This window comes from Anopheles moucheti, chromosome X (assembly GCF_943734755.1).
Source record: "Anopheles moucheti chromosome X, idAnoMoucSN_F20_07, whole genome shotgun sequence".
NCBI lineage: Eukaryota > Metazoa > Arthropoda > Insecta > Diptera > Culicidae > Anopheles > Anopheles moucheti.
The window spans coordinates 6,018,605-6,038,415 of record NC_069142.1 but is presented as its reverse complement, the minus strand read 5'-3'; the positions used below and the strand labels follow the sequence as shown (position 1 = coordinate 6,038,415).

General features: G+C 46.1%; 1 protein-coding gene across 1 annotated transcript in view; it reads right to left on the bottom strand.

Moving 5' to 3' along the window:
• The window catches only part of LOC128306494 (serine-rich adhesin for platelets), a 75,707-nt gene that overhangs the window by 12,758 nt on the left and 43,138 nt on the right, over positions 1–19,811 (bottom strand). The window contains exons 3-7 of the mRNA XM_053044026.1: positions 5,601–5,792; positions 3,556–5,472; positions 2,826–3,426; positions 2,320–2,741; positions 2,016–2,096 (exon numbers count right to left, since the gene is read on the bottom strand). Of these exons, the coding sequence (XP_052899986.1) occupies positions 2,016–2,096; positions 2,320–2,741; positions 2,826–3,426; positions 3,556–5,472; positions 5,601–5,792 (3,213 nt within the window). The remainder of the gene's footprint in view (positions 1–2,015; positions 2,097–2,319; positions 2,742–2,825; positions 3,427–3,555; positions 5,473–5,600; positions 5,793–19,811) is intronic.

The following is a 19,811-nucleotide window of genomic DNA, read 5'->3' as shown; positions in this document are numbered from 1 at the left end:
CAAGAAATGATAAAACAGTTAACACAACTGTTTCAGAACAATAAGTCATGCAATTGATGGATGAGTTGATGGTAGAAAAAAAATTATTGCATTAAAAAAATATACACTAAAAAACTAAAACAGTTTTTGCTGGGCAGTAAAACATACATATTTAAACATAAAAAAAAAACAAACCACCGTGACAGATATTTTAGCACAAAAAAGATCTGTGTTTGTGTGTTTGTGTGGGTTGTGTAAGGCAGTGTAATACGGGCCTGAGAGCAGTAAAGATAATAAAACGCTATCTGAAAATCTAAACTGATGCTGTGTTGCTACGAGCTTCTTGTAAATAAAACGCGCTTGTGTATGCATGTGCGTCCCACCAAAATAATAAATACTTCTGGAGATATTAACTCAGAATTTGTGAATACAGATTTAATGTTGTATGCAAATTAAAATATCCCGTTAGCACACCCCTTAATACTATTTCTAATTTGAACTGTCATTCGGTGACAGCTGTCAAACCAGGAATAACGTTAAAAAAGTGTTTCACCCATTTGTTGTGAATTGTTTATGGGTGTGTATAGGTGTATGAGAGTTATTGTAAATATCTTTGGAATTAATTTCATGTTTGTAGTTGTATCCAGCGGATGAACTCGTCCAGCAAAAAGAAGAATACAAAGAGAAGTTTTCTAGCCTGTCGGTGACGGATCAATGTGTTCGATTTGCCTTCCGTGTGTGTTTTTGATACACGACGTTTAACAATCAACATGCACCACACACGCACACAGAGAGACATTTATATATGTAGTGTATGTAATGTTTTGTATTAAAATATTTACGAGTATGTTGCTTCATATTTATATAAATAAAGATAATAAACAAAATTGGACATATAAAACACTTAACTTCATGAGACTAATCATTTCGCTCGTGTCAAACGGAACAGAGAAATATCGCGGTTGTACTACCGATGAATGGCACAAAATGGAAGCCATCTTATCATCTGTCAACCATTCCCCAACCGCATTTCGCTTTCTGTTCAACCCATTCTACCTACAGCGCGTCGCTGAGTCGCGATGCGATCGTCCTAAAAACGGAACACTTAACGGGCGAGACGAGCATACAGAGAGACACATATAAAATGTAAACAAAAAAAAGAACACACACATATATAATGACATTTAGCGCGCAACAAACAGCTCCCGGAGCGGGAGACATTGTTTCTTAAGGAGAGAAATGTAGAGCAATAAACAAAACAGAAACACACACGTAAACACACACATACGAAGATGTATAGAAATTAATTGAAAATTTGTTTGTCAAGATGAACACATATAGAAGAGAAGGCTGCATATACATATATATATGTGCTGAAGATGCTGCTGATCCACGCTCCATTTTGTCCTATTCCATTCCCTTCCCCTCCTCCTCCCCCTCCATCCAATCCAGCATCTGCCTTCTTCTTCACCACCTTTCGAGACGAAGCATCTGAGTGAGTGCGGGTGTGAATGTGTGTATGTGTGCTAGGATTAACCTAAAGCAAACGCGTACACACACTCACATCCACTCAAAACATAGCGTACATACAGTAACATGAAAGAAACACAATGTTCACAGTGAATATGGTCGGGCGATATACAAGAACACCGCCAATCGAGACACATTTGAGAAAGAGACAGGAGAAGAACAGGGAGTTGCGTGCTCCAATCTCCTTGGACAGACGAGAAAAAACAAACAAAACAAAATACACAACAAGAGTAATACAGCACACGCATACACGAAAAAATGAACGAAAAACAACAAACACAGCTAAGCACACAACTAGAGCAAATCGTTGTGCGAAGGCGCAGTTCCTCTTTCATGTTTTTTTTTTGGGGGAAGCGGAAAGGGGACCGAGCGCGCGATCGGACACAGCGATACATTATATTATATATATATATATACGAAATGTATAAGAAACCAAAGTAAATAAAGACACGAAAGGTAAAGAAATGTTGTTGCAAGTTTGTCAGTTTGGTTTTGCGGTCACTTACCGAGTCATGCGCATGGCGGAAGTCCAGTGAACTTTCGCCCGACGACTTGTCATCGCCCCAGTCGATCTCCTTCTTTAGCGACTATTCGTAGGGGAAAGAAGAAATATAGGTGGAAAATGATTAATATACAGTATATGGAGTGAACTGCGATGCTCACTATAGCTCAGACTGCTAAAAGTATTCTACGAAAGTGTTTTTGTATTACAAATTGCATACTTTTAGGCGCTTTCATTCTTATTAATTTGCATTTGTGTGCAGAGCTCCTTTACGCAGTTCCGACATGATAATGGGTAATTGCACTTACCAGAGGCACTTGCTGGACCGGTCCCATGATGCCGGAGGGTCCTGCGATCGGTTCGGACAGCGGACTGGAGAGACCGCTCGCATTAAACACAGCCAGTGCGGCCGCCGTCGCAGCGGCCGCGGCCGTCCGTTGGTGGTGATGTTGCAGATGGTGCGGTGGCGAACCACGTTCGCGCTGCTGCTGTTGCTGCTCACCATTCTTACTCCCGCTCGGCGCGGTTGTGGACGAGGTGGAGGCATTGCTGACGATAAGCGATTCCGCACCGGACACGGCGATACCGCCGCGCGATGCGGGCCTCAGATCGGTGGCGAGCAGTAATGGGCCCGGACCTGCCGCGGACGATGAGTTGAGCGCTGCGGAGAGGTTCACGTTGGCGCTCGCCGCATTGATCGTCATGTTGAGACCGGAAAACGCCGAAAAGTCTGCAATCCGCCACAAACGAAGGATAAGAGGAGTAAGTACAGGAAGAGACACGACACACACGCGCGCACGGTGAACATACGTACCAACTTCATTCTTGATTTTCATCGGCGGTTGATATTCGTCGTCCGAGTTGTTGTTGAAGTTGCTGCTGTTATTATTGTTCGTCACGCTGCTGTTGTTGGTTTGCCGTGGTGGGCCACCATCCTCTGACGAGCGCCGCCGACGTTGCTGTCGCTGGCGTGCCTGATGTTGCTGTTCGGCCGAACGCAGCAGTTCCGCCGCAACGAGTTGTTGCTGATGTTGCTGCAGGAGCTGATGCTGCTGGTGGTGTTGGTGCGAGGAGAGATGCAACAGATGCTGATGGTGTCGACTGTGGCTGAGCAGACTGCCGCCGCCAACGCCGCTGCCAGTGCTGCCAGTACTGCCGGTACTGCCGATGTGCAAATCGTGTGGACCACCACCATCCTCGTCCTCATCATCATCATCATCATCGTCGTCGTCGTCATCCTCAACATCTTCCGGGACGACGTCATCATTCGCATCAGTTCTGGCGGATGCAATCCGGTGGTGGTGGTGGTCTTCAGCAACATCCTCCTCATTCCCCGTCAACGCGCGTCGACGTCGACCTGCACCCTCTACACTACCAACAATATCCGCTCCTTCTTCACGAGCCTCACGAACATGCTAAAGTCGGATAGCCCGGGGGGAGACAGAGAGAGAGAGAAAAAAAGAAGTAAATATCAAGGGCAAGATGTCGCAAAGCAGTGGATGGGGTGTGTGTGTCCCCAACTCCTCTTAATCATATATCCTTACATGTGCAACTGCGGCAGCCGCTAATAACATCTCTGCCGCACCATCATCCACATCGTCACTCTCCTCATCCTCATCGTCATCATCGTAGTCCGGTGCCATTGCGACATCTCTCAGCAGCAGCGAATGGTGATGTTCGTCCGTGCGGAGATCGGTTGCCATCGGTAGCAATGCACTGCTGCTGATAGTGCTTACCGGACGCCTTATCTCCTCCGGATCACTGCCGACCGGACTGTGCGACATACTTCGACGCCGCGCAGGACTTCCGGCGACTCCACCACAAGCGCTACTGTCCGCAATCAGTGAGGCAACGGTTGTGAAGCTACTCTCATGCTTTGCCGCCGTTACAGCTCCGGGCGTACTGCTACTACTGGGCGGGACCGGCTGTTCCGGGCCTGCGATCGAGGTAGAGGAGGAGCATGCCGCTGTCACCTGGGTTTCGTCGGGTTCGTCGCCTTCGTACTGTCGTCGTTCGTTACACACGTCCGTATCGCCACCACTGCCCGATGGTGGCGAACCTATCCGCGTCGCCGTCCCACCGGACTGGTGGTGATGAGCACTTTGGTTGGGGCCCTTCTCGGCACTGCCACTCGTTGCTGGCTGGTGCGTTGACACCGCCGCGGTAAGTGTGGCGCGGTCCTCGTCCAGGACCCCAAGCGTGGTGGTGGTGGCACTGGCCGTTGATGGTGTATCCCGACCACCGTGTTCACCGTGCTGCGGGTGTTGTTCCTGATGTCCGTCATCTTCATCATCTTCGTGGTGGTGGTGGTGGTGGTGGTCGTGATCGTGCAGTGGCGTACTGGTGTCGTCACTGCTGACAGCGGATGCGGCCAGCTGCGATGGTAGGATACCGCCACCACCGTCACCGTCACCATCGCCGGACGTCGGTCTTTGAATGACCGTAGTGCTAAGGGATCCGGACGACGAGGTGGTGGCAGAAGCGGCGGTGGTTGAGGTCGGTGACGTCGTGATACCCGCCGCTAGTGCCGCCACCGACGTGAAGGAGGAGGAACTCGACGCTTTGCCCCCGCTGGTACCACTGTGCAGCGCCGTGGAAGATACGGTGGCCGATGAGGATAAGGCTGTGGTGGCTGAGATAATCGCACCGACGGTTTCGCGATGCTTCCGGGTGAGTGAGAGTGGCGTTGTAGGGCAGGCGATCGACGCGACCGCCTCGGACGTGGGCGATAACTTCGGGCGTTGGCTCGTACTAACGCGCGCTGCCGTCGTGGAGGTACCGTCCGTGCCGTCCTCTAGGAATCGGTGTTTACCAAGCGTTGTCGATAGATCCGTCACACCACCGCTGCTGCTGCTGGTGGTGGTTGTGGTGGTGCTGGTGGTAGTAGTAGTGGTAGTGCTGCTGCTGCTGCTGCTGCTGCTACTACTATGCGAGCTTACTGAGGTGGCACCTGCACTGGCAAACCCGGAGGAACTCATACGTTGCTGTTGTTGTTGGTGGTGCGGGTAGTGATGATGATGCGGGTGTTGGTGATGCTGCTGTAGCTCTGCCAGCTGCTGCGACTGATGAGGGTGGTGTTGATGGGATGGCGATACCGTGGACCGTCTATCTCCACCAACCGGCTCACTGCCTGCTCCGGACGCTGCAACGCTAGTACTAACAGTGCTACCCGTTGTCGGGGAGGCGCCACCACTGGTCGTGGAGATGGTGGAGGTGGTGATGTACGAGCTGCCGCTACTCGCTAGCGTCCCCGTTGGGAACGTCGTCGAGAGGTTCGTTGGAAGAATGGCCTCCGATGCGGCCAGTGCACCGCCTCCACCACTGCTACTGTTGTTACCACCTCCTGCCCCTCCTCCTCCACCTCCGGCACCATGGCTGCTGTGGGGTCTGAGTCGCTCGGGTTCTAGTTTCGGCTCCGTTAGCGGACTGCTCTGATTTGTCATTTCTGTCAAACCTTTGACCTGAGGAAGGGAAAGAAAGATGGAGAGAAAGAAAGAGATATATATATATGTATAGAGATACGAGTTCTAGCTTCCGATCCTTCGAATCCTGTCTATATCTCTATAGCAGCACCTACAATATGACTTACCTTGAGCGATTTTGCTGTCTTTAGCAGTGCCGAAAGCTGACAGTATTCGACATTTACCTCGCCCTTGTACATGAATTCAATCAGCGTGCGCAGCTCGGCAAATCGGACGTCCTTCAGTATGACGATCGGGTGCCGGGCCGGATGGTCAAGAAACAGCGTTTGGAAGTACGAGGAGCAAGCCGAGAGTACAACCTGTTCCGCGCACCGCCATTGAAAACCGGCAAAGAAAGAAGAGAAAGATTCATTAGCATCATTTATCATCTTTTCTTTCTTCATGCTTTTTTTTGTTGTTGTTGTTGTTGAATACAGTAGGCAAAGGAACTATGTTGCAGACAATGTGATCGTAGAGGGAAAATGGTAAATTGGATGCGTGTTTTGCGGTATTGCAGCGCTGCAGGCGCACCGCTAACAAATCGGTCCCCCCGGCCGGGGGGGTGGCGAGATTTGCACCGAGGCCGAACAATGACGCACAGAAGGAAATGGACGAGCGTAACGGTGTTTCTGCTGTCAACGGGTGCCTTTGCGAGACAAATTACCCGTCACCTGTCAGCGTGAGGGTTGGGTTGGAGGGTTGAGCAAAATCAATCCAACCGTTTCTCAATAAGACAACCACCATATGATGTCGGCGATATCCACGTCAGCGAAGGCGATTATCATTAATAATCTTCTGGGTCTTTGTCTTTTCCCTTTCGCACTACGTTTGGTGACAAACGTGGCTGCGGAGAGTTTCAAATCCTTTACATCCCCGTGTGAAATAAAAATCCAATTAATTTTGGGCGATGAATATTCAGTCCAAACTGGACGAGTTTTACCTTTGGATAAGTTGAATTACAATTGTGTTGTCTACTTGCTTAAATTGGGTGTTGTAAGTTGTTGGCGAGCTAATAAGCGAACGACACTGAACGGTTTTATTGTTAACCTTTATGTCCTTTTAAATGGAAGAAGCCCTTAGGGTCTCGGAAATGGTGAATGTCAAAAGTTCAATATCTGGAATGTTCTCTCTTGCAAAGAACCACCGGATTATCCAGTGCGTCATCCGGCACGCAATTGTTGTTGCCCGAGAGGTGACAATAAAAAATAAAACTCCCAAAAGGGAACGAAGAGAAAGCACAATCGCTATATTTATGATGTAATTGTGGTTGATGTAAAAATGATTTAAATTTGAAAATTATCATAAAACTCGCTTGTAAATGGGTTTCGTAGCGTCGAAGGTTGCACGACACGTTTACGACATGGTGTGTGCGCGCGAGAGGGCACGTAACAACGGTTACTGCTGACGCAACGACGGTGAACTCCGGTGGTAACCCACCATCCCCAGTCAGCGTCAAACCGGAGAGCTTCAGTCGCAGATGTTTAACCGTTTATTTCTTGGCTAATTTCATCCCTTCACATACAGCGAGACACCATTTTACACCCCCGCATTGCGATCGAAGGGTTACGGGTAAAATGAACCAACCCCTTCCCCTCCCCCCCCCCCCCTTAAAATAGGGGGATGACCCCCGGCGGGTGGGTTCTTTTCTTGTTTTGCATCGTAAAACTGAACCCACTTTCGTTTCGGCTTTAATGGCCAGTAAATGTTTGTATCGGTGCAATCCACCACCAGTCGCGTGGAGGACAGGAATCTTCTACAGCATCTCTAGCGATTTGCCCTGGTGGCAAACAGGGCCAGACCAGAGGGGAGGCAGCAAACGACAGGGTGTCTCGTAAAATTGTTAAATAATTTAATATTCACCAGAAAATGCATCATTCTCTCGCGAGACCGTAAGATTAGCCCGTCGTGGTTTTTAACGACACGAACACGTCATGGCCCGGGACACACAGATGAGGGGGGGGCCAACTTTTTAAATAGGTCTCCTCCGTCCCGACTTCATTATTATTGCCTCGAAAGAGAGGAAGTAACATGCATATGTCGAGAACGGCAAAATCATTTAAGCACTGGCAACGAGAAAGACGCACGCGAACCTTGAACGTGTGTGCATAAATATTCCAACTTGAGGGCTAATCATCATTTCGGAAGCCAGGTCAATATTGCGTGATTGCTTTGGCTTCTTCGTAGGGCAGCAAAATATTAAAAAAAAACGACCGGGAAGCTTAAGCAGCTTAGTGACGGTTATCTGTCCCGAACAATTGCAACCGTTGTTCCAGGAACTGTTGCGCGCTGCTCAACCCATCTTTGCAAGGCACAACAAAATTGCACTTTTCACGCGTTTAAGCCAAGGCACACATATTTAAATTCCCTTTCGCTACAAAAGCAGAAAACCATTAATCTCGCGATCCATCACACACACACTGAAACAGGGGGCTTCCCACTGATTTAAAGCGGCTTCCAACTTTAACGTTTTTATGCGGAAGCCCAACGTCCATCATGCATCTCCGGGATGCGCCGCAAAATGAATTGAATTGCTTCATTCGTTTTTATAAGTCCGTGTTTTTTTTTTTTTTTTTGGGGGGGGGGGAAGCTGTGTGTTGGTGGGTGGTTTTTAACGATGAGCTTCGACCTAACGCTGACCATAAAAATGTAACATTTTTATGCGTGTTGTTTATTAGAGAAACACGTATAGGATGATTCGCTTCCCACGCTCCCACACTTGCAAAGGTACCGCTGGATCCTGGGGCAGGTTCGTCGCTTTGAGTCTTTTGTTATTTTGAAGCTAATTTTTCGCGCAACATTTTAAAGCATTGGGGAATTGCTTTTTTTTCACGTGCGGTCGAACAAAGTACTTTTAAGCTACCGAAATTTTATCTACGCAGTCAAAATCTAGAACACCAACGCAAGCGCACCGAGCAAGAACTTGTGGAACAAAAGGTCGCACACACAAACATTGATTTATTTAACAAAAAAAAAAAAGATGAACGAGCAAATGTACAAATGGATATTAAATGAGTGCAACTGCAGATGTGAAAAAGTGTTGCATCTTGCACATCGAAACATACCAGACGAACCGACGAATGAGAAAAAAAAATGCATTACCCAGGAGCATCATTAGGGTGGCGCAACATGACGTCGCGCATATGAAAGGACAGCGCGTCGCGCGATTAAAAGGCGGCCCCTGCGCTGGCGGGCTGCCTTTCCCACACGCCTGCTGCGTTTGAAGATCGAAAGGGTTCACATCATCTGCTGGCGGGTGAAGGGAAGAAAGCATAAATCAGTCTTGAGAGCTTGCAGGGACGCGCGCTAGCAGCTCGCGGGATGCAACCGCACCATCACGGTTGATGATGATAATTACGGTCCTTTTTTAACTCCATCATGGTAGATAATTTTCAATCGCAATACCACCCGCTTTCCAGGCGCACACGCAGCAGGACGAGACACGACGTTGATGGTGAAATAAACAATCACCATCGGAGCTTGAATCGCTCCACAAACGGCAGTGGGAATTGTGGTGGAAAAATCAAAAGACTTCAAGCAAATAAAATTGTAGGCGACGAACCCTTTTAACCAAACCGCACGCGGGGCGCACTGGAACGAACGGGGGAGGGCTACTGGAATTAATTTCAACGGCAGCAGTAAATAACAAAAAAAAAAACAATCCCAATACACATTCAACACGGAACTCAACTCTGCAAAGGCTCAAAACCGCAAAAAAAAACGCTGGGACTCTTCCTTTGATGGTTTGCGCTCCCGAAAGTGGGCACTGGAACGTTTGCCACCGTTTCGACCCGCACGGATTAGCATAGAACCAACGCAAAACGTACCTTCCCTTTACCCAGGGCCCAAGCCAACAAGACAAACTGCCAGACCGTCCCCTCGAGAGCACATCCCTTTTCGACAGCGATGCATCGCGGATTAAATGTGGCTGCTGACCTTTCTTCTGCTCGGCTTCATTCGCTCCTAACTAACGCTGGAGGCAGAATGAGGTGCAATAATAAATGTAATCACATGCAATTTCATCCATCGGCTGCCCAACAGGTTAGCCCCGGCGTCGCAACATAGTGGGATGATGAGGGAAAACCCTCATCGACAACTGAAGAGATTCGCGCCATAGCAACTCGCGCGCATTGTGTAGAGAGAAATTGCAGTGCGATCAGGTGCATCCATGACTGATCAACGACAGACAACAACAACAAAAAAAAAACGCTACCGCTTCTCGCCTCGTTCCTTCTCAATGTTTCTTTTTTTTTGTCATTCATTCCCACAACACATCCATTAAACCGATGGCCAATGGATCTGCCTTACCATGGTCTGGCTTACCATCCTGTGGCAAAAAGCAAGTGTGCGAACATTTTTTACTTCATCCTCGCGTAACACGTTGTGGTGCCACCGACCGCCCCCCCCCACCCCCCCCAATGGCGATTATCTTTGTATGCCCCTTGGCTGATGATACTTCATCTCCGACAGTCTCCAGCGAACCACGCGTATGCGGTGGTGGTCGTGGAATGGAAAGTGCAGCAAATAATACTAAAAGCGCGCCAAAATTAAGCGTTCAGCTGAAGAAAATTGAAAAACAGCTCACTTAAAACGAAAACATAAAACCGATTCATTCATACCTTCGTTGCAAGCAAGGTCGCGGGTGACGAAATTACGCATGTGGGAGACGAGGTAATATTAAATCGAATGTGTTCGACGAAGAAGCACTTCCACAACAACGCAAGGGACCGAGAGGAAAGGGTTAGCGAATCAAATTCATTCACTCAATTCTTAATCTCTTTTGCCTGATTGTACTTTTCTTTCCCAACCCGTGCACATCCCACCGCGCCATTGAAAAGCAACTCATCGCTTTCCCACGTCAATCTTTCTATACTCCTCCCTCCCACCCACCCACCACCCCCCTTCCTCCCATTCTTATCTTACATACAACGTTGCATCCAGCGCCATGTGTAAAAAGGATGCCTAAACACAAGTGATGGAATTGTGCGGAAAATAAGAAAAGAATTAAGGTTCGTCGCTTGCGTCGTCTTTGCAGTCTTTTGTAAAATGTTGCAAATCGAATAAAGACAACTTAGTGACCCACCGTGACGAGGTGGGTTTTCTTTTTTTTTTGTAACATTTGTAACAAGTTTTTCCCTTTTTTTTCTGTTGAATAGATACAATTTAAATATGAAACAAATGTAAGGGAGATAAATCTGTATTTCCATTTCTTATAAGGAATAGTATTTTTTTTTAATGAAAATAAGAGTTGAAAATTAACAACTATACAAAAGGCACCAAACGATCGAAGCATCCAAAGGAAAGGGACAATGTGAAATTAAATTCGGTGAGTGACTTGCACGCGGTAGCCAGTGATGTATTTAACTTCAAACGTTACCAACCGCATTACGACATTACTCAACCGATGGGCTACACAACATGCAACGCTACATTCAGAGAAACGAAGAAAAAAAAAACGCACAAAACCCCTTTAAATTCCGTCCATTAATTTAGTTGTTCTGTTTTTAGGCAGGATATCGTACCCGAAAAAAAAAGCTAATAGGTGCCCTGTGGGAAGCATTAAAGGGCGGAGAGAGAGAAAAAAAAAGACCAGCACATTAATGCCAAGTGAGAAAAAGTCGATTTTTCTTTTTTCCTCGGGCTCGAGAGAAAAAGATGGCAGAAAAGGATTGCAACAAAAACGAAAACACCCCGAGACACACAGAAAGAATAAGCAAAATCGGATGATTCATCGAACCCCCGCGTGCGATAATGTAATACGTGCGAGCGGTCTCTCACGCGTCGCGCATCCGCCGCTGTTGCTGGAACGGATTGATGAATGACGAATTACCATCATCACTATCGGGGAAGGATATATACAGCTACAACCGAGAGACAAAGAACGGGAGAAGGATTGATTTTTTTGGATTGTGTACAAAAAAAACATAACAAAACATGTGGCGCACCGCTAGCGCGTAGTAATGAAAGGACTCCCCCAAGAGGGAAATCCATCGTCTTAACACAGCCTGCGAACGATGGGCACTCTGGCCGAAGCAACGGTTGCAACGCACGAACTGCAACAGGAACCCGGCGAACGACCAAAAGGAACGAATTGACAACAACGATCGATGCGCAACAAGGCAAGGGTGAACAAAAGTGTGGTTGCAAAAAAAGCAAAAATGAAGACGCTTGCAAAACCTCACCAGATCACCCGACAGAAGAAAGCTTTGCTCGCCGACTTCTAAATGAGGTGGCAACGACGGGCAGGTTCGGAGTGGAAGGAAACAAGCGTTGCAGCAAGAAGAGGTGTTGCAGTTAATGTACACCAAATTGATAATAAATGTCTATAATTATTCCATTTCTTTCCGTCACCGGTTTAACGGTGAGGCGAGATGGCTTTGAGATCCCCCCCCCCCGCAAAGGCGCACACACACACACGGCGCGCACCGTACCATTATCATCGTCATCGTCGTCAACAGCATCATATGCGCACGGCAAAACGGCAACGCAACACCTGTGCGCGAAGGAAGGATACAACCGCGCAACAAAAGCTTTGATTCGGAAGTGTGCATATGGTGGAAAGCGGGGCAGCGGCGTGCGTGCGAAGCGCGGGAGGAAAAACATTCGAACAAAAAGGAAATGCAACGAACCTGTGGGCACACAGAAGGGCTCAACTGTGGCGAAGAAGAATGCAGCGACGAAGCGACAAACAAAACAAGTGAATAATCGAGAGGGAAGTACGGAACATGAGCTAAAAAAAAAAGCATGGACACCCTTTTTGCTTCAGGTGACAAATCGGATTCCCCCGAGCTTGCTTGCAAAAAAACGGGGGATTGAGAAGGGAGGGGGAGAGGAAAGGGATTCGAAGGTATAAGGGTGCAGGGGGTGGTGTTGCCAGTGTTTAATGAAATGGTAATTTGTATAACAAAGTTGTTATTAACATAAATTGAGCGGGTTCGTCGCTTGGCGTCGTATTTATCTTTTCTCGCTGTACGTTTATCCTTCCCTCTCCGATAACGGGGTGGCAAAAGATACGAAACAGATGTCTTTAGATGGGTGCAACAACACAAACAACAACCAACGCGGTAGTTGTTGTTTGATCATGGGGTGTGTGTGTGTATTATTTATTTTTTTCTTCAAAAATCCAGCTTAATGTCCTTTTTCGTTGAAATCTTTTGTTGATCGCATCAAACAACGTGATCGTTGTAAGCGGTGTTTGTGTATGTTTCTTTGTCGTATGTGAAGAAAATTGGAAATGATTTCCCCGCCAGGTGTGATGCTGATCATCTGGGGTAAGGTTGATCGTTGTACAATGCACCGGAATCACGGTTGCCGCACTGTAAGCGACGAACCCCCCCTTAGTATTTCTTAATTTATTTTTTATTCTAGTGGCAGGTTTTTTTTTACTTACAATAATAAAGAAGACAGGGTTGTAAATCGATGTTTAAGTGCTTTTTTTTATTGTCCATATATATATATATATATAAAACGTTTTTATTTCACTTGTTTTACTGCTCTCTTCATCAATAGCAAGAAAACGGGTTGTTTGTGTACCGAGCGAGTAAAACGATACGCAAAATGCGTGTGATTTGTAGCCGTCGCGCACCGAACCCGTGGTGTTGTATGCTTATCTATATTACTTTAATTAATAAAAAAAAACACTACTCATTAAACAACAGTTACTTCCCCCTTTTGGACGGCTAATGGCACACCACGCTGAGGCAGTGTCGAGGGTGGCCAGCAGTAAAACCAGAAACCTCCTCCCCAACAAACCTCATAAACCCCCGGGCGTGGGATTTTATTTAATCTTTAATTAAATTGCTGCAAGATTTTACACTCGTCCCCGGCTCATGGTTGCATCTGCACAGGTGTTGCATCTTAACGGTATTAAACCTTCACCGTATCCGGACGCATTTGCCTCCCGCATCCCGGATAATTACGCTCGAAACCGAATCCGATGGTAGCATTATCGATACTTCAACGATTCGATTAAGAGCGAAACCCGCTTCCATCTCAATGCTGCCCGCCGTTTATGTGAGGGAGAGAATTAATCCCCGGCTTAACGAGAAACGCAATCTCTTCCTCCCTTACAACCCCTTCCCAACCTTCTTCTTCCAGGGGTATACGATCGGGCCGACCCGGGAGCGCTTAACTGCCTAACGATATATAGTTATAAGCCCGCTGCGTTCTGCACACACACACACACACACATCACCGCATGCTGCGAATAATGTCGTATCGTAAACTCTGGTGACACATTAAAGAATCGCGTTGCAAGATTTCGCGTGTGTATGCCTTCGCCGCATCTCGATGCACAAAGCGGAGCCAGGGGGGGCGCAGCAGTGTGGTGCGCCGACTAATTTATGTAGCCACTTTAGCACGGCCATTTAGCAAACTATCAGCTTATCATTATTGTCACAACACAGAGGACCGGCTCACGTTTTGAGAGGAAGATACGGAAGAGGTGTGTGTGTTTGTGTGTGCATCGTGTTACCGGTGGATAATAATAATTATCACCGCAGTTATATTTTGCACCCTTGATCGTCAGGAACAGAACACAAAATAATAATAGGAGGAATGATGGTTCCGATGGGTCGCGGGGGTCGTTGAAGAACCCCATCGCAATAACTATCAATGTAATGCGTGTCAATAATAATATGGTGCGAAATAATTTATTCATTCATAACTCACCGGGAAGGATAGTTTAACTTATTGCTTTACGCATGTTTTAATGTTTTAAAGTGGCGTTTGTATTGTTGATTAGCAGTGTTAGATGAGTAGGAATAAATCTTTACACCTTTTGAAATTAACATTAATAAGAATATAAATAATTCACCAATAACTAAATTTCATGAATCTATAAAACAATGTGTTTTAAAAATATTGAATCTGTAGCAATTGTTGAAATTCTTATTAAAATATTATTTTTATTTTTATATTTACAAATTTCTGGTGTTTCGGAAACTTTATGAATTTCTCAAAATTATGATATATCATGAATTTTACAAAATTATGAGAAATCATAAACTACAGTAGCCTAAGAAGTCATGAATTTCTTATGATTCGGAGGTAGTATAAATTACTCAATATTTTGAGATCATCATACATTTCTCATAACTCTGACAAATTATAAATTTTTCAGAACTTTGAAAAATTAAAACCTTCAGAACTCTGAGATTTATTAAATTCGTCAGATCTCTGAGATATCATTAATTCGTAGGTAGCATTTGTCAACATTTTATTCTGAGACATCATGAATTTCCCAAGGTTCTGAAAAATCTAGCAAACCTCAGGATTCTGAGAAGTCATCTGGACTCTGAGATGACTTCAAGATTCTAAGATGTCATCTGTATTCGGAGATGAAATTAAGATTAAGTGATGACATTAGGATTCTGAGATGTCCTAAGAAATCTGAAATGTCGTCAGGATTCCAAGATATCGGAAAATTTATCAAGATTCTGAAAGATGATTTAGACTCAACTTCACAGATTCGTGGATCTCTTGAGATCCGACGCCTTCAAAAAAAAAAAAACATTCCTCACGCTGAACACTTCCGATTATTGATTATTTTTCCTGTAGGGAATCTTTTAGATTGAAACTCTTAGACGAGTGCATAAAGACATCTTGCTACATTCACGTACATGCACCCCAGAATACCATCGGTCACCAACATTTCGAACTGTGGTAGATGTTTTGCATTCTGTGAACCTGGGCGAATGTTTTCCCACGCATTATTCACCCGCAAGGGGAAGCAACACGTCAATCACAATTGCAGGCACAGGTAGGCGCAGAAGGGAAGAATACAAATGGAATATTGTGCGTGTGCGTTTTCTTCGTAGCTCCTCGTTGCCGTGTTACTACCAATTCCGATTTCGCTGTTTGTCTGTCGTTTTCATATCGAACCCAAGAAAGAGCATTCGCACCGTTAGCCAGAGCGTAGTAGTAGACATTACCATACAAGGCGCACAAAAGTCACCCTCCACCCCTTGTGGTTGCATCCTCCCTTTGAACGTTTCAAGCCCTTTCCCCTACCGACGATGCCAAACGGTCATCATGATCTATCGAAACGTTACGAAAAGCAGCGTGCGGCGCAACGTACCGTTTGTTGTGTCGTCGTCGTGCAAGACGGAAATGCGAATGCAAATGTGCGGCGGCGCATTAGGTAACCTTGGTGCCGCGCATAAAACGGAGGCTCGTGGGCAAAGTTGGAAGGTACAAATAAATAATAACGAAACGAAATACTTGGCTACGCGCGCGGGTGGAATGGTCGAACGGAGGAACATTCGATTCAGGTCGGTTTGGCGAATGATTGGCCGACGTGGAAAAACAGACATCAAACAGAACCTGCGAAGTGTGGAAGCAAAACTGATGCTGTAGGAAAGGAAGACGAAAGGCAGTGTATTCAAATTTAGCCGATCGTTTGACGCAATGGAAATAGGCACGCGCAGTAAAAGGCGTCTCCAGTCTTTCGTCCAACCTTCCCCGGCCTGTCCCGTGTTGGTGCGTCTTACACTCACCCTTTGTCTTGTCCTTATACGGTGTTCCGGGTGACACTTTATCGTGGACTTGGGCCCCTTTTTCCTCTCTCGCTGCCACTACCACCACCCTCTCTCTCTTCCTCGGCATCCCATCGATGGCACCGTAACGAAGCTGTCATCCTTGCTGTCAAACACTGGTGGTGTCCCCAAGTCCGGACCCTTTTTACCCAACCGTTCCACGATTAGGATTGGTTTCGGATTGACAGAAAGGAGAATGCATCCTCAGTATAGAACCTCCGCACACACGCAGCGATACCCTCTTTCCCCTTTGTGGAGGAAGATTGCACGAGCATCGTTACGGCTTGACACTTTCCTTTCGGTGTGGAAAAACACCTCCCCTACACACCACACTATTCTCATCAACTCCGCAATACCCTGCCGTTTCGCTGTATGTGTGTGTGTTTATACTGATATTCAAATTTTTCTTCCACACGACGCGAATGGCGCGATACCAATTTCCAATTGCGCCACACTTTTTGCAGTCACACAAACACCACACACCCTCGCACATGCCGTTTAAAGGGTTCGCACGAATTCACACGCCAATCAATGTGTCTCCCTGCTGAGTGCGTTTTGCCGAAACGAAAGACTTGCGCGAGCGACACACTCAACCCAAGCGACGAACCTTCGCTATTTTTCTTATACTTTGTACGCGTTTCCGGGTTTAAGGTTTTTTTTTTTTTAATTTTTTACATTAATGGGAAAAATCTATACCCCAAAACTTTTTAAATTTATTAAACCCCTTTAGGAAAATAATAATTTAAAGCATATACTACAAGCAACTTTCATCGATGTGTTTTTACCGGCTAAAGCGGCTCCGCGCAGTGGAATTTTTGCTCGTTGATACATTTTTGAACGTTTTCACCCATTTTTATTATCCATCCCCTCCCCCTCCTCCTCCTCAACCCAACGCCACATACCCGCGCAGTGCATTTCGCAGCAACTAAATGCTTTTTTGCCAGCGAACTTTAAAACGATTGCACATTAATCTTTTGTGGTGTGCGCGTTTGTGGCGGTTGTGTTTTTTTTTTGTTCTCTGTCCTTAATTATCTTTTTCTTGGGGCACCGCGGCAACCGACACAAAACCACCGTCTAAACACCTTCGTCCTCTAAAAAAAGCACACACACACACAAACTCACAAGGAGTAAAAACGGGTGTAATAATATAGGGGTGCGCGCGGTGTGTGTATTGTCGTTTTTAGCTTCGTGCTATCGCAACTGCTGCTGTCCCATTAGTGGCTCATCATTATCATCGGCGCGTTATAACTTCCCGTCCCTAACCATCACCACCTACGTCCTACATTCCACAGCAGAGGCTCTTCATTTTCATCGTAAATGATGATGAATTTGTATTTTCTTTGATTGTACTCAGCCCTCAGTGAGGGGAAAATATGTCATTCCTCATGGAAAGATTATGTAAAAAAAAAACAGTTAAATGATTTTCTTTTGTAATTATACAAATAATTTATTTTTATATTTATAAAGTATAAAGTAAGTAAGCTTTTCCAGGGGTTTTGTTTTGGGATGCTTTTGATTTCAATATTCAGACCTTCATAAAGCAATAGTGCATTTTGGTACGTTGCACGACGCGGAACAAGACACAGATTGCAGGGACGGGGGAGGGAGCGCCTAAAGCAATGGAAAGGAACACCCCGGAACAGTGCGGAAGGTTTCTCTCGTTTGAATTGCGCGCGCAATGGAAAAAAAAGATGGACCTCCTCCGTGAGAAAGGCCAAAGCGTTCAACCGTAAAACGCCGCCACACCGTACGGGCGCGATTGAATCCTGCAAAACTATTCCTCCTCTCTACCCGTGTGCGGGAGCGCAAGGGTTCGTCGTCTCCACACCTCCACACCTTCTGCTATCCAACACACATTGATGAGGTAGGGTTGGTTGGGGGGGTGGGGACGCATGGCACGAAACATTGTGCAAAGTGCCTGCGGGCACACATAGGCACAAAACACGGATACAACATGCACCGAATCGAAAATAGACAAGATCATCGACAAGTCCAAGAGCGCAGGCACAAACACACACCAGGCGATGGATGCGGTGGAAACACCAGTTACACCCGGCCCGTTGGTTTGAAAGAATGGAGAAGAGAAGGATGGAAGGGGAACGTGGCGCAAAGAATACAATCGATTTCAATGGTTGCCTCTAGTCGCACGACCAGCGTGTGTGCATACAACTTTCCTCTCCACCACATATCCCAACACCCAACAAATAGTTCCATTTTTCTTTGTCTTAGACACAAATGCGTTAAAAACCGTTAAAAGTAACAGCACCCACAAAACTGAAAGAAGGACAACGAAAATAAAAAAAATAAAACGAGATTTCAACCCTTCTGCTTCATCCTTGATTCCTTTTTATTATCAGCAATACTAGCGCAGTACTATGCTAGTGCCAAAGCTTTCCCCGAAAAAGGGAAAAACACTTCTGGGTGCATGATAGGTATTGCGTGGATGAAAATTAATTAGGCGGAAGAAGAGAGATAAGAAGAGGGTTACAAATGAAAATCAGATACCCAGTCCGAATAATGATTTTAGAGTAATCAGAAAAGAAGGGATAAAATAGGAGTAATGAAAGAAAGCAAGGGTGAAGGGTGAAAACGTTAAAAGAAAGAAAAAGAAAAGCGAAAGTACTAGCATCCATTATCGTGCCCCGAAAAAAAAACCCCTAAATGTATGCAATTGGAAAGCATTTGTATACCAAAAAACCATTAACAAAAATAGAACTAGAACCGAAAAACGGTAAACTAACGCACACCAAACTTTGAACCAACTGGGAACACGCGTGTGACAACTGGGAACAATTCCAGCCCTCCTTACCCTTCCCTCTTTTCTCATTATTGTACCCCTTTATTGTTCGAATTTTTTTTTAACTTCCTCATCAGCAAACCAATTTCAAATGGCTCTGTGTGTCGTTGCCTTCCTATTTGCAAATAAAACCGGAGGCATACGAAACAAAAATTCAACCACACACACAGCCGCACGTGAGTGTGCGTCGGCGCAACCGCAACAGTATAATTAGGAGCCTTTGCCGAAGCAGGAAAAAACAATCATGCAACCAGCAACACGAAGTGTGGGGCCGAGGGGAGGGTGCGTGGGGAGATTGGGGCAACCGGTAAGTCAGATGCATGGTGTGTTGCAGCAACAGCAGCACCAGCAACATAAAAGGGTACGCAAGGAAGCGTACGTGACAACAGTGGAGATACGGGGGGGTGGGGGGATGGGGGTTGTTGGGGAGGGATGTTGAGTTTTGAAGGCAGCAAATATATGAACAAAAAAAAAACAACAAATCTTAGCACACGGAAATGTCTAAAAGAAATAGCTGGTGGCAAAGCGGAGGAAGGGAAGCAAAGAAAAAAAAAAGAAAAATCACAGTCCCACATACACACACACACACATCGTGACGATGCAACGCAATGCTGAGCGGTTAAAAGTGCGAACAAGAGACGCAATGCAAACGGTGTACCGAAATGCGCGTGCGAAAGGGAAGGGATGGTGGTGAACATGAATGGGGGGTGGGTTTCTGAAAGGGTGGATGCATTTGGAGCAGGAAGAGAAGGGAGAGAGGGAAAGGCAAGAGTGTGCACTTGTGGGTGCACCGATTGCAATCGCATATTCCGCGTGATGGCGAGAACGAACCAGAGAGAGGGAGAAAGAGAGATAGTAAAGGGCGCCGCAGCAACCCCAGGCGGGGACACCTAAGGGACGATGGGGAAGATGATGAAGTGCGGGTGCCGGAAGGGTTTTGCAGCAGGAAAACAAATAAAATTCGTGTCTAGCGAGACCTTGCAAATATGCTGATATATTAAGTGGTATTT